At 49.5% G+C, this 15,264-nt stretch overlaps 1 protein-coding gene across 1 annotated transcript in view; it reads left to right on the plus strand.

Moving 5' to 3' along the window:
- Positions 1-13,926, plus strand: part of ano7 (anoctamin 7) — a gene marked incomplete at its 3' end in the record, with an annotated part of 51,179 nt that extends 37,253 nt beyond the window's left edge. The window contains exons 8-23 of the mRNA XM_083914140.1: positions 810-975; positions 2,211-2,301; positions 3,987-4,083; positions 4,798-4,941; positions 5,636-5,773; positions 6,432-6,527; positions 7,414-7,516; positions 8,409-8,520; positions 8,817-8,871; positions 8,967-9,064; positions 10,238-10,416; positions 10,840-11,045; positions 11,130-11,269; positions 13,195-13,285; positions 13,388-13,507; positions 13,771-13,926. Of these exons, the coding sequence (XP_083770266.1) occupies positions 810-975; positions 2,211-2,301; positions 3,987-4,083; positions 4,798-4,941; positions 5,636-5,773; positions 6,432-6,527; positions 7,414-7,516; positions 8,409-8,520; positions 8,817-8,871; positions 8,967-9,064; positions 10,238-10,416; positions 10,840-11,045; positions 11,130-11,269; positions 13,195-13,285; positions 13,388-13,507; positions 13,771-13,926 (1,992 nt within the window). The remainder of the gene's footprint in view (positions 1-809; positions 976-2,210; positions 2,302-3,986; positions 4,084-4,797; positions 4,942-5,635; positions 5,774-6,431; positions 6,528-7,413; positions 7,517-8,408; positions 8,521-8,816; positions 8,872-8,966; positions 9,065-10,237; positions 10,417-10,839; positions 11,046-11,129; positions 11,270-13,194; positions 13,286-13,387; positions 13,508-13,770) is intronic.
- Positions 13,927-15,264: the final 1,338 nt, after the last annotated feature.

A 15,264-nucleotide genomic window follows, 5' to 3' on the forward strand; every position in this document is an offset into this window, starting at 1 on the left:
GTTGGATCGTTGAATCTCCTGGGAAGGGATGAAAGGAGATTCAACAATCTAACCTCAAAGAACAACCAAAGTCCAGACCTACTTCCACCAACGCCTGGACCAGGACCAGGACCAGAACCAGGACCAGGACCAGGCTGGGACTGGACCAGCACTAACCAAGTCCAGACCTACTTCCACCAACGACTGTCACTCTAACGACGGTGCACAAAGGGTTCCAGTGACATCATCGGCCTGGGAGAGGTTAAAGACCTGGATCTCCACACCAGGTAGTTGGACCAGTCCCAGCCTGGTCCTGGTCCTGGTCCAATCCCAGCCTGGTCCTGGTCCTGGTCCTGGTCCTGGTCCTGGTCCTGGTCCTGGTCAGATGTGTACATGAACTGATGAAGCCTCTTGGATCAGAGGTGAAACGTCTTCCTGACACAGAACCAAGTCCAGTTGCTTTGGACTGAAGTTGCTTTGAGGAGAACGACGACCTGGACACATGAGAACCTTCACCGGCTTCACAAAACGTGCAGAAATGTGACGTAAGACTCAAAGAGATGTTGTTTCTCCTGTTGGATGTTTGAGCTTCACTGTGCAGTCTTACTTAATAACGCAGTATCAGCTGCCCTTCGTCTACAAGCTTTCATCAGACGCCCTGTTTCAGACGAAGGACAGCTGATCCTCGGAGCGTTATCTGTCTGTTTCCTCCTCATTTCATTACAAACACCTGAAGAAGCAGCTGGAGGGAGATCAAAGCTTCATTCAAAGACCTCAAGAGAAGCTTCAAATGTAAAAGAACCAACTGACTTTTGTGCTTTTGTTTGCAGGGCGGCTTCCAGCTGCCGACCCCCCCGGTGCCCCCCGAGTCTTTATCCCTGAGAGAGATCCTGTATTCGTACTGGGCCACGTGGTCCTCCTGGAGACGATACCAACCTCTGGATCACATCAGGGAATACTTCGGAGAGAAGGTCGCGCTTTACTTCGCCTGGCTGGGTCAGTATGGAGCCACACTCGTGACTAACCCCTGCTAACGGTAACACAGTTAACTTAGACGTGTGAACTCACAGGAGGTTTGGTTTGAAACGTCCTGTTTTGGGGAGAAGAGGGCCTCATGACTGGTGCGTGTGTTTGAGCCCCGGGGTGGGGAGCCCCCAGATCAACCTTTTACAGAAACCTCTGAATGAGAACCAGATGTTTCTGTCCTGTCTTTGTCCTCTCGCACTCTAAAAAGTGAAGCTCTGTGCGTTTCTTTTTTTTTTAAACTTATTTTTTATTGAAATTTTCAAACAATAATTACAGTGTCAGGGTTCACATACTTCTCCAAACAATCATATTCGTAGCAGTGGCCTTCATGTCCAATGGTGGTGGTGTTGGTGTCCTCTTTGTGCGTGTTTTTCTTTTTTAAAGGTTTGTTATTTGAGTTTCTTTTGATCAGTAACAATGTCAAGTTTCACTCACTCCATAAGGCGGAAAATCACGTATCTGTGTCATTATTGTCCAGGGGTATTGGTGACGTCCTCCTCCTGTGTTCTATAATCCGTCCATTTTTCCCGTTTATCCTGAAATTGTGTCTCTTGAAGTCGTAGTTTATGTGTCATTGTTTCCATTACATGTATTTCTTCCACAGTTCTCACCCACTGCTCCTCGGTCAGTGGTTCTGTTTTGTACCATAGTCTTGTAATGGCTTTTTTACTAGCAGATAGCAGAACTTTAACAAGATACTCATCTTCTTTTTGTATCATGTCTTGTGTTAGATTTCCCAAATAGAATATCTTACATGACTTCGGTATCTTGTATCCTATTGCTCTGTGCATTTCAGGAGGTTTCTCACATTAGCTGGAGGATCTAGAGACTTAAAAGATGCTGTGTTAACATTTTTATATGCAACAAGACGGCGTCAGCGGGTATTTCTGCGATACATCTCCATATCATCACTTGCAACAATTACCACAATGGGGCGTTGGGGCTCAGTGGAAGAGTGGGTCATCCTCAGTTCGAGAGATTGGCGGTTCGTTCCCACGCTCCCCCGGTCCACATGTTGAAGTGTCCTTGGGCAAGACACTGAACCCTGAATTGCTCCCCGTGCTGCTCATGGGTGTGAACGTCTGTGTGAATGTGACAAACACTGTGAAAGCACCTTGAGTAGTCAGAAGACTAGAAAGGCGCTAAATAAGTACAAGTCCATTTATCATTTATCAGTTTTAACGAGTGTTTGTGTCTGACCGCAGGTTTCTACACCGGCTGGCTGCTGCCGGCGTCTGTCGTCGGGACCGTGGTCTTCTTGTTTGGGTTCTGGCTCATGGCCACGGACGTTCCAGCGTAAGTATGAACTCAGTTAGGCTCTCACTTTTAAAGTCACACAGTTTGTTTTAAAAGGCCAAAAATAAAGATCTCAGAACTCAGAATCCCACACTCTGTGTCTGTGATCATCACCTGAGGGATTCATCTTAAACGTTATTCTGTTCTACCTCCATTGTTGTCATGAACGGTTCAGGTAGAACACAAAGGTGGACCCAATGCAGAAGCAGACAAAAAGTAAAGTTACAAAATAAACATTTAATATAAAGAACGGACAAACGCAAAAACACTACAATGTAACGAGGAATGCAAAGATCTTTACATTGGAGAAACAAAACAACCACTGCATAAGCGCACGGCCCGACACAGGAGAGCTAACTCCTCAGGCCTGGACTCGGCTGCCCACTCACACCTCAAGGAGAAAGCCCACTCCTTTGATGACAACAATGTCCAAATCTTGGACAGAGAGGACAGATGGTTTGAAAGAGGAGTAAAAGAAGCATCTATGTAAAAGTGGAGAAACCATCACTAAACAGAGGAGGGGGTCTGAGACACCACTTATCTCCAATTTACAATGCCGCCCTTTCATCCCTTCATCCAACAATCTGACCTCAAAGGACAACTGTCCACACATGGCCCGGGTGACCCCAACGACTGTCGTTCAGACTCAATAGAGCACTAACGACGTCAAAACCAACTGCCCACCACCGACTGTCACTCTAACGACGGGCGTGGGCACATGGAGCACAAAGGGTGTCAGTGACATCATCGGCCTGTGAGAGGTTAAAGACCTGGATCTCCACACCAGTTAGTTGGACCAGTCCCAGCCTGGTCAGATGCGTACATGAACTGATGAAGCCTCTTGGATGAGAGGTGAAAGGTCTTCCTAGACAAACAACCAGTCCAGTTGTTTTTTGACTGAAATTGCTTTGAGGATAACGACGACCTGGCCGAATGAGAACATTCACAGGCTTACTACAGAGTAAACAAACACAAAGACTAACTAACGAACACGGGAACAACAGGAACAGGACGACGACGGAAATCAGGAGACGGACGGGAAACGGGAAACGGGAACACAGGAAACAAACACGATTAATCAACTTACGACAGGGAGCGTGAAACCACAACGAGAAAGGGGGGGACGCCAGTCCGGGGGAATAGTTTTACCCATACAGGGTCGACGACGGTCCGGCGCTGCATGCCTGTCAGCTGCAGGTATTTGAGGTGGTGGGGTAATCAGCATAACAGGCTGCAGCTTTGGGGGGAACGCCTACCGGACCTCCACAGAGACGAGGGAGAGAACATGCAGGGAAACACAGACAGGGGGAGACAAACTCACACAGAACGGAAGAGAGGAGGGAACTGACAGAACCAGATCTTGACAATTGTTCCTCTTGGAGAAATCGTTTAGCAACATATTTCTCTCAGCTAATACGCTGACGACACTCGACTTTATCCACTCATGTAATGTCAGTAAAGACCCTCGCAGATCGTCCGCATGGTAACAGGAGATAAACGACAACAACAACAACACAGCTGAACTGTTTCTTATTTATATCAGGTCTAATGGAGGAGCAGAGGCTCCAGGACGCTTCCCTGAGGGACTCCACAATGTCTGGACTTCACTCTGTTACTGTTCTGTATCTACCTGATATTCATCTGTGTGTCTGTGTGTGTGTGTGTGTGTGTGTGTGTGTGTGTAGGAAGGAGTTGTGTGACAGTAAGGACAGCTTCCTCATGTGTCCTCTCTGTAACATCTGCACCTACTGGAACTACTCCAGCACCTGCGTCACCTTCAAGGTAATCGCTATAAACACACATGAACGTAGAACCTGAAGGCAGCAGGAGAAGGTTTGGGTATCTGAAGCGTTCTGCTTTCTGCTTGTAGTCCATTTGTTATACTGACCAATCACATTTGAGCGTGCTCACAGTCTGTGTAGAGCCCCGCCCACAGCTTCCTGTTTGGTCCAATCAGGAAGCTGGGTCAGCGTCAGTTCTCTGAGTGTCCACTAGGGGCAGGATTCATGTTAAACAGCCGTTTACACAGCATCATTAAACCTGTTTAAGGACAAAAGAACATTCTGGTCTGTGTGTTTAGATCAGGTCTCCATGACAACACTGAAGTTTATGAATAATTAGGGGCATGGCCTCTTGAGTGACAGCTAACCTCTGACCCTCACTTCTCCTCGGAGGCTAGTTGTCAGGATTAGCATCATTAGCATGTTAACTCCGTCATCTGCACCTGGACTCTGGTCATTCGTGTGGTTGTGTTTCCATAGTAACAAGATGGTTTAAGAACACACTGTGTTAGCGATAGCTCTGTTATGCTAATTAAATAGCCGCACTGTCAATGCATCAACCCCCAATGTCACATACATGCCCTTTTGCGGTCAGAGGAAATGACAATCACGCTAAAGCACGGGGCACGGGGCGCGGTACGGATGGACAGCGTCAGTGCGCCCTAACAACACACCTACTTCATTCTTCATTGGTCCCCTGTGTCTCTCTCTGCAGGCGGGAATCCTGTTTGATAATGAGGGGACGGTGTTCCTCAGCGTCTTCATGTCTCTGTGGGCCGTCACCTTCCTGGAGTACTGGAAGAGGAAGTGTTCAGGTCTGTCTCACCGCTGGGACTGCTCCGAATTCCAGGACATCGAGGTTCGTGTCGCACCTGACGAAACACCTGTAGAATCTGTAGCAACGGGACAAAGGTTCAGGTCGTCCGAGTAAACGGTAAATGGACTCGGACTTATGTAGTACCTCGGTAGTTTTGTGATCACCCCGATGCACAGCCTTCAGGAGGAGTTTGGGGCGTCGGTACGTGGACTGGAGAATGGGGATCGAACGCCACGTGGTCATATTGACCAACCTGTTTGAGCATGTGTTGGTTGCATGCAGGTGAAACGTCACTTTGGAGAGCAAAGGAGGTGAAAGACATCGACCGAAATGCAACCTGGGGCCCCATCTGCTGTTGTCTGACTATGATTTATCTAGTCTGCAGAAATCTGTGTAAAGAGACATCATCCCTCAACTCCAACTTTGTTCTCGTGCCTAAGAGACGTCCAAAAGTTGCTAATCGGACCGTAAACAACCACCGCCGGTCCACAGAGGTTCAACCGTCGTCAGACTGATAGATGATGGGTTCAGATATCGACGTACTGGAGATTAAAGTCAAAACACAAAGTTACACGTCGCTCTGATGTTAGCGTATGAGTATTTGACCGGCGTTGAACCGACGTAGCACGGCTAGCTTAAGTCGTGTTATGATCGATGAGTATTTGATGCTCATAAATGTCTTTGATCACAAACTGTTTTGGGGAATTCGTGATTGTGGATGTCCTGTCCTCCACAGGAGCGACCTCGTCCGGAGTTCGCGGCCATGGCGCCGATGACCACGAGGAACCCGGTGACTGGAGCGGAGGAACCTTACTTTCCTGAAAACAAACGACTCAACAGGACTCTGACCAGCTGCATGATCATCGTCGTCATGGTGAGCCCCCTGACCTTTGACCCTCAGCCCCTGACTCAGTCACACGCTCTGGAGGGTTCCCCACACGATGACATGAAGCGGTGGTTAGCGGTGGACCCGATGAGCGTTCAGTGGTCCTTTGAACGCTCATCAGGAGCAGGTGGACGTCTAAACAACAGCTAAACGCAGAGACACACCAACCGAGTTTGGACCAGGCTAGTTTTTATTTGATTGGAGGTTAAAGTTGATGAATAATTAGGGGCGTGGCCTCTTGAGTGACAGCTAGCCTCTGGCCCTCACTTCCTCTCGGAGGTAAACGTCAGCCAGATGGACGTACGCCCCTCCCCCCAACGTCACATACATGCCCTTTTTTGGTCAGAGGAAATGAGGCGGAGTCACAGTCTGACAGATGGAGACTCCCGTAGGCGAGGACGACTGGGTCAAGTTAGAGAACGGAGCTGACGGAGACGCTACGCCTGTTCTAACTTGTTCTATCAGGTCTTATTGTTATTTGTATCCTTTGAGCTCTTTAGCAGAAGCACTTCCTGATTGTTTGTGTTATTGTTGTTTTGTGGATCTCTCTCTTCTGTGGTATTCCTGTTGTGTGCGTCTCTGAGGGCCCCGGGTCTGTGCCCGTCGGCCGGTTCAGGACTCTCTCCTCACCCGTGTCTGTGTGCAGGTCGCTGTGGTGCTGATTTTCCTCATCGCCATCATTCTGTATCGGACCATCCTCACCATCATCATCTACAAGTCTGAGAGCTTCTCAGTTTTCTCTGTGAGAACAACACAACACAACACGACACGACACGACACAACACGACACGACACGACACGACACAACACGACACACACAACACGACACACACAACACAACAGGACACGACACGACACACACAACACGACAGGACACGACACGACACAACATGACACGACACGACACAACACGACACAACACAACACACACAACACAACACGACACGACACGACACACACAACACAACACAACACGACACGACACACACAACACAACACAACACGACATGACACGACACACACGACACACACGACACACACGACACGACACGACACAACACGACACAACACAACACAACACGACACGACACGACACACACGACACACACGACACGACACACACGACACACACGACACGACACGACACGACACACACAACACACACGACACGACACGACACACACAACACAACACAACACGACACGACACGACACACACGACACACACGACACACACGACACGACACGACACGACACGACACACACAACACACACGACACGACACGACACGACACACACGACACACACGACACGACACGACACGACACACACAACACAACACGACACGACACGACACACACGACACACACAACACAACACGACACGACACGACACACACGACACACACGGCACGACACACTCTTTACAGCTATGCAAGGTTTAATGGAAAAAGAGGGACTCCACAATGTCTTGACTTCACTCTGTTACTGTCTGTTTTGTATGTACTTGATATTTATCTGTGTGTGTGTGTGTGTGTGTGTGTGTGTGTGTGTGTGTGTGTGTGTGTGTGTGTGTGTGTGTGTGTGTGTGTGTGTGTGTGTGTGTGTGTGTGTGTGTGTGTGTGTTCAGGCCGGGACTATAGCCAGTATTTCAGGATCTGTGTTGAACCTGTTGGTCATCCTCATGTTGTCCAGAGTTTACACCTCGTTGGCCGAGATCTTTACCCGCTGGGGTGAGTCCCAAGTGTCCTCTACGAGCATAAACGTGTGCTAAAGTGTCCTCTAGGAGCATAAACGTGTGCTAAAGTGTCCTCTAGGAGCATAAACGTGTGTTAAAGTGTCCTCTAGGAGTATAAACGTGTGTAAAAGTGTCCTCTAGGAGCATAAACGTGTGTTAAAGTGTCCTCTAGGAGCATAAACGTGTGCTAAAGTGTCCTCTAGGAGCATAAACGTGTGCTAAAGTGTCCTCTAGGAGTATAAACGTGTGTAAAAGTGTCCTCTAGGAGCATAAACGTGTGTTAAAGTGTCCTCTAGGAGCATAAACGTGTGTAAAAGTGTCCTCTAGGAGCATAAACGTGTGTTAAAGTGTCCTCTAGGAGCATAAACGTGTGTAAAAGTGTCCTCTAGGAGCATAAACGTGTGTTAAAGTGTCCTCTAGGAGCATAAACGTGTGTTAAAGTGTCCTCTAGGAGCATAAACGTGTGCTAAAGTGTCCTCTAGGAGCATAAACGTGTGTTAAAGTGTCCTCTAGGAGTATAAACGTGTGTAAAAGTGTCCTCTTGGAGCATAAACGTGTGTTAAAGTGTCCTCTAGGAGCATAAACGTGTGTTAAAGTGTCCTCTAGGAGCATAAACGTGTGTTAAAGTGTCCTCTAGGAGCATAAACGTGTGCTAAAGTGTCCTCTAGGAGCATAAACGTGTGTTAAAGTGTCCTCTAGGAGCATAAACGTGTGTTAAAGTGTCCTCTAGGAGCATAAACGTGTGTTAAAGTGTCCTCTAGGAGCATAAACTTGTGCTAAAGTGTCCTCTAGGAGCATAAACGTGTGTTAAAGTGTCTTCTAGGTGCCTAAACGTGTGTTAAGGTGAACTCTAGGTGCCTAAACGTGTGTGTTGTTGGTTCCTGCAGAGATGCATCGGACTCAGAGTAAATACGAAGACATGTTCATCTTCAAAGTTTTCATCTTCCAGTTCGTGAACTTCTACTCGTCTCCCATTTACGTCGGCTTCTTCAGAGGCAGGTGAGGCCCAGCGACCAATCACAGCCACTTCCTGTCCTCTCTTTCTCCTTCTTTGGATACTTTCAAAATAAAAGCAACCGAATTCAAATGAGATGAAAGCGAAGGTGTTGAGTGTGAGCCACAGTGCCTCCTACAGGCTGCTGACGGAAACAACAACAACAACAACAACAACAATTACTCAAACAAACTTTATTTATTAATGTTTAAAGTGTTTAAAGACTCACGTTTACTTTCAAATGATGCAGAAGAAAATTAGTTTAATGTGTTTGTTTGTTTGTTTGTTTGTTTGTGTTCAGGTTCATCGGTTACCCTGGAAACTACAAAACTCTGTTTGGAATTCGCAACGAAGACGTGAGTTTGTTACACTTTATTACACTTAACCGTCTCTTTTAGTGGTCCACACTTAACGGTCACCTTTAGTGGTCTGAACTCTGTGGTCGTCTCAGTGTGGAACAGGCGGCTGTCTCATCCAGCTCGCTCAGGAGCTGCTCGTCATCATGGTGGGAAAACAGCTGATCAACAACATCCAGGAGTTCATCATGCCGTAAATACACACACACACACACACACACACACACACACACACACACACACACACACACACACACACACACACACACACACACACACACACACACACACACACACACAGTGCTTTGTGTGAATAAGAAAATAAGTGTAAAGATAAGAACTTGTGCAAACAGAGGATTTCTTCAGTGTTTGCAAACAATAGAACAGCTGGAGACTCCTAGAGTTCACTTTAGCACACGTTTATGCTCCTAGAGGACACTTTAACACACGTTTATGCTCCTAGAGAACACTTTAGCACACGTTTATGCTCCTAGAGGACACTTTAACACACGTTTATGCTCCTAGAGGACACTTTAACACACGTTTATGTTCCTAGAGTTCACTTTAACACACGTTTATGCTCCTAGAGGACACTTTAGCACAAGTTTATGCTCCTAGAGTTCACTTTAGCACACGTTTATGCTCCTAGAGGACACTTTAACACACGTTTATGTTCCTAGAGGACACTTTAACACACGTTTATGCTCCTAGAGGACACTTTAGCGCACGTTTATGCTCCTAGAGGACACTTTAACACACGTTTATGCTCCTAGAGGACACTTTAGCACACGCTTATGCTCCTAGAGGACACTTTAACACACGTTTATGCTCCTAGAGGACACTTTAACACACGTTTATGCTCCTAGAGGACACTTTAGCACACGTTTATGCTCCTAGAGGACACTTTAACACACGTTTATGCTCCTAGAGGACACTTTAGCACACGTTTATGCTCCTAGAGGACACTTTAACACACGTTTATGCTCCTAGAGGACACTTTAGCACACGTTCATGCTCCTAGAGGACACTTTAGCACACGTTTATGCTCCTAGAGGACACTTTAACACACGTTTATGCTCCTAGAGGACACTTTAACACACGTTTATGCTCCTAGAGGACACTTTAGCACACGTTCATGCTCCTAGAGGACACTTTAACACACGTTTATGCTCCTAGAGGACACTTTAGCACATGTTTATGCTCCTAGAGGACACTTTAACACACGTTTATGCTCCTAGAGGACACTTTAACACACGTTTATGCTCCTAGAGGATACTTTAACACATGTTTATGCTCCTAGAGAAGACTTTAGCACACGTTTAACTGACTCTTTTCTTCTTGAACCTGACGGCTCATTATTTGGCAGGAAGTTGAAGACATGGTGGCAGAAGAGGAAGGTCAGTCCTCGGCCGAAGGTGGTGAAAGAGGGGAAGGATGAGGAAGGAGTGGAGGTGAAGGGGGAGGACAAGGAGGAGGTCTCTCCCTGGGAGGCGGATTACCAGCTGCTGGTCTGTGAGGGGCTCTTCAGCGAGTACTTGGAGATGGGTGAGTCCGGCTCTGTGTCTGCGTAGAACGATCAGAGCAGCTCCATCTAGAGTCTCAAGCTCGTCGTCTCAACAACAAAAAAGAAGTCCAGCAGTGGGGTTGCCAGGTTGGTCAGACCCGGCCCAGCAGCTCCAGGAGACCGGAGTCTGTTTGAGCCTGTTTGAACCCGTCCCCTCCAGAAAACCACAGCATCAAAACAAGGATTAGAGGAGTTTGACTGACAGTTAGCATTAGCCGTTAGCGTTAGCCGTTGCAGCTAAGTGCAGATGAAAGTGACGTTAGCATCCAGGAGCAGCGTAGCCGTGTGGGCGTGCGTTTGAATGGCGTTCCTCTAACTTTAATAAAGATTGTACAGATTGATCTTTGACTCTCGTGTCCTGACTCTCGGCCGTGACTCCTCCTCCTCTTCTTCTTCTTCGTCAGTGATCCAGTTTGGTTTCATCACCATCTTCGTGGCGGCGTGTCCTCTCGCTCCTCTCTTCGCTCTCATCAACAACTGGGTGGAGATTCGTCTGGACGCTCAGAAGTTCGTGACTGAATATCGGCGTCCGGTGGGCGAGCGAGCTCAGGACATCGGCATCTGGTTTCCCATCATGCAGTTCATCACACACGTGGCCGTCCTCTGCAACGTAAGACTCTCTGTGTTCCCGTGTGTCTGTCTCTGTGAGGACCGGCTCTTAACACGCTGTCGCTTTCCAAACCCGTGTTTTTAGGCGTTCCTCATCGCGTTCACCTCGTCCTTCCTGCCCCGTCAGTTCTACCGCTACACCAGAGACAGCGACCTGAGCGGCTTCATCAACTTCACTCTGGCAACGTCCCCACGCAACTACAGCCAGCATCACACACCCTGCAAGTATGCAACATCACTGCAACTTCGCCTCCTGCATCCCACAGTATCTACGTTCCCTGGGTCCTATGTTTCCCGGGTCCTATGTTCCCCAGGTCTTATGTTCCCCGGGTCCTATGTTCCCTGGGTCCTATGTTCCCCAGGGTCCTATGTTCCCCAGGTCCTATGTTCCCCGGGTCCTATGTTCCCCAGGTCCTATGTTCCCTTGGTCCTATGTTCCCTGGGTCCTATGTTCCCTTGGTCCTATGTTCCCTGGGTCTTGTACTCCCTGGGTCCTATGTTCCCCGGGTCCTATGTTCCCTGGGTCCTATGTTCCCCAGGGTCCTATGTTCCCCAGGTCCTATGTTCCCCGGGTCCTATGTTCCCCAGGTCCTATGTTACCAGGTCCCATGTTCCCCAGGTCCCATGTTCCCTGGGTCCTATGTTCCCCAGGTCCTATGTTCCCAGGTCCTATGTTCCCAGGTCCTATGTTCCCCGGGTCCTATGTTCCCCGGGTCCTATGTTCCCCGGGGCCTATGTTCCCTGGGTCCTATGATCCCTGGGTCCTTTGTTCCCCAGGTCCTATGATCCCTGGGTCCTATGTTCCCTTGGTCCTGTGTTCCCAGGGTCCTATGTTCCCAGGGTCCTATGTTCCCTTGGTCTTATGTTCCCCAGGGTCCTATGTTCCCCAGGTCCTATGTTCCCCAGGGTCCTATGTTCCCCGGGTCCTTTGTTCCCCAGGTCCTATGTTCTCTAGGTCCTATGTTCCCCGGGTCCTATGTTCCCAGGGTCCCATGTTCCCTTGGTCCTATGTTCCCTGGGTCCTATGTTCCTCGGGTCTTATGTTCCCCGGGTCCTATGTTCCCTGGGTCCTATGTTCCCTGGGTCCTGTGTTCCCAGGGTCCTATGTTCCCTGGGTCCTATGTTCCCTTGGTCCTATGTTCCCTGGGTCCTATGTTCCCTGGGTCCTATGTTCCCTTGGTCCTATGTTCCCTGGGTCCTGTGTTCCCTGGGTCCTATGTTCCCTGGATCCTATGTTCCCTGGGTCCTATGTTCCCTGGGTCCTATGTTCCCTTGGTCCTATGTTCCCTGGGTCCTGTGTTCCCTGGGTCCTATGTTCCCTGGGTCCTATGTTCCCTGGGTCCTATGTTCCCAGGGTCCTATGTTCCCAGGGTCCTATGTTCCCCACATCCTATGTTCCCAGGGTCCTATGTTCCCTTGGTCCTATGTTCCCAGGGTCCTATGTTCCCTGGGTCCTATGTTCCCAGGGTCCTATGTTCCCTGGGTCCTATGTTCCCAGGGTCCTATGTTCCCAGGGTCCTATAATCCTGGGTCCTATGTTCCCAGGGTCCTATGTTCCCAGGGTCCTATGTTCCCCGGGTCCTATGTTCCCCAGGTCCTATGTTCCCTGGGTCCTGTGTTCCCAGGGTCCTATGTTCCCCAGGTCCTATGTTCCCAGGGTCCTATGTTCCCCAGGTCCTATGTTCCCTGAGTCCTGTGTTCCCTGGGTCCTATGTTCCCTGGGTCCTATGTTCCCCGGGTCCTATGTTCCCCGGGTCCTATGTTCCCAGGGTCCTATGTTCCCCGGGTCCTATGTTCCCCGGGTCCTATGTTCCCTGGGTCCTATGTTCCCCGGGTCCTATGTTCCCCGGGTCCTATGTTCCCAGGGTCCTATGTTCCCTGGGTCCTATGTTCCCTGGGTCCTATGTTCCCTGGGTCCTATGTTCCCTGGGTCCTATGTTCCCAGGGTCCTATGTTCCCTGGGTCCTATGTTCCCCGGGTCCTATGTTCCCTGGGTCCTATGTTCCCTGGGTCCTATGTTCCCCGGGTCCTATGTTCCCCTGGTCCTATGTTCCCCGGGTCCTATGTTCCTGGGTCTTGTACTCTTCAGATACTTGGTCTGAACCGGAGCACAGTGACTGTCTTAGATGCCGTGTCTTTGTCCTGAGCAGGTATCGGGGTTTACGGGATGAAGACGGCGAAAACCTCCCCGTGTACTTTCACCTCCTCGCCATACGGCTGACGTTTGTCATCGTGTTTGAGGTCAGTGTCGCTCGCACCTTGTCTGGAGTTCTGTTTTCGAGTGTGAGCCGTTCTGAGGCCTGATCAAGGCTCCTCCTCCTCCTCTTTCTCTTTCTCGCTCAGCACGTGGTCTTCTTCGTCGGCCGTGTGATCGACCTCATGGTCCCTGACATCCCCGACGAGGTGGAGATGAAGATGAAGAGAGAACACTACATGGCAAAAGAGGCGCTGGCTGAAAACCAGGTACAGGAGGACGGACCAGAGCCACGGACTTTCAAAATAAAAGAGAGGCACACGCAGTTTGTTGTCCTGGTTTAAGTGGTTCTCGTTTGTGCCGGTGAGCGCACCAGTTCTAGTCTAATCTGTGTTGTGTTGTGTTGTGTTGTGTTGTGTTGTGTTGTGTTGTGTTGTGTTGTGTTGTGTTGTGTTGTGTTGTGTTGTGTTGTGTTGTGTTGTGTTGTCCTGTGTTGTGTTGTGTTGTGTTGTGTTGTGTTGTGTGCGTCCAGGCTTTGGGGAAGACCATGATTCCCTCTGTGAAGGATGTTTTGTCCTGCGATCTGCGAAAACGTGGATCTGGAGCTTCGCAACTACAGAAGATTAGCTCCTCTCCACCGAACCTGCAGGAGATCTCAGAGGAGTCCAACACCCCGGGCAACTGCTGAAGTACAGCACACGTTAACGCTCAGCTGGGTGACCTCGCTCTACCTCAACGTCCACTTCCACCAGACTGAGCTTCTCCTTCTGACCGACCTCTCTGACAGATCTGCAAGACCACGTGAGACCTTTACGAGACCTACAAGAACGGGCTGAACACTTACAGGGTCAACATCTACAGAACGTAGCTCCTCAAGACCACTTCTTGGTCTACAGGAGCTACAAGACTACTCGATATCTAAAGGATCTACCGGACCTGATAGGGGATCTGAAGAGCTGTGTCGAACCTCTACAAACAAGAGCACTGCACAAGTCCACAACACAAAGGAGCAGCGGCTCTACTCCGAGTTCCTCACGGATGCTGAACTTCTCCCCCTCTCTCTAAGGGAGACTCCAGACCCCCTCCTGAGGAAACACAGTTCACACGCTTGGACCTGGACCTGGTTCTTTGGGTCCTGACCTGGACCTGGTTCTTTGGGTCCTGACCTGGACCTGGTTCTTTGGGTCCTGACCCAGCTTTCATGACCACAGGTGAGGGTAGGAACCAGGACTGAGGGTAGATCCAGAGCTTTGTCTTCCTCAGCTCTCTGTTCATCACAACGGTGCAGTAGAGCGTCTGCAGCACCGCTTGACCCGCTTGTTTCGCTCCTGCCCTTAAAACAGTCTGAGTCCGCCACGGAAAGCAAGAACCAAACCAGGACCAGGACCAGGCTGGGACTGGTCCAACTACCTGGTGTGAGATCCAGGTCTTTAACCTCTCACAGGTCGATGATGTCACTGGAACCCTTTGTGCTCCGTCGTTAGAGTGACAGTCGTTGGTGGAAGTAGGTTTGGACTTCGTTAGTGCTCTATTGAGTCTGAACGACAGTCATTGGAGTCCAACGGCTGTCGTTCAGACTCAATAGAGTCTGGTTCAGTCCCAGCCTGGTCCTACATCCTGGTCCAGTCCCAGTCTGGTCCTGGTCCTGGTCCTGGTCCCGGTCTCGGTCCCGGTCCCGGTCCCGGTCACGGTTCTGGTCCTGGTCAGATGCGTACATGAACTGATGAAGCCTCTTGGATCAGAGGTGAAACGTCTTCCTGACAAATAACCAGGTCCAGTTGCTTTGGACTGAAGCTGCTTTGAGGAGAACAACGACCTGGACACATGAGAACATTCAGAGACTTTCATCCTGAAACAGGACGGAGGGGTGAAGGGGAGCACCAGGGACAAGGTTTGGAGGGGACACATGAATGAGTCCAGATCCGGAGGTTTGAACCCGCCTTCAGGCTGCGGGAGCTCTTTAATGTCGTTAGTCAAACGTGTTTAGCGTCTTCAGCGTCTGAAGCGTCTGAAGCGTCTGAAGCGT

The sequence above is a fragment of the Echiichthys vipera genome (genome assembly GCF_963691815.1).
Source record: "Echiichthys vipera genome assembly, chromosome: 5".
Classification (NCBI taxonomy): domain Eukaryota; kingdom Metazoa; phylum Chordata; class Actinopteri; order Perciformes; family Trachinidae; genus Echiichthys; species Echiichthys vipera.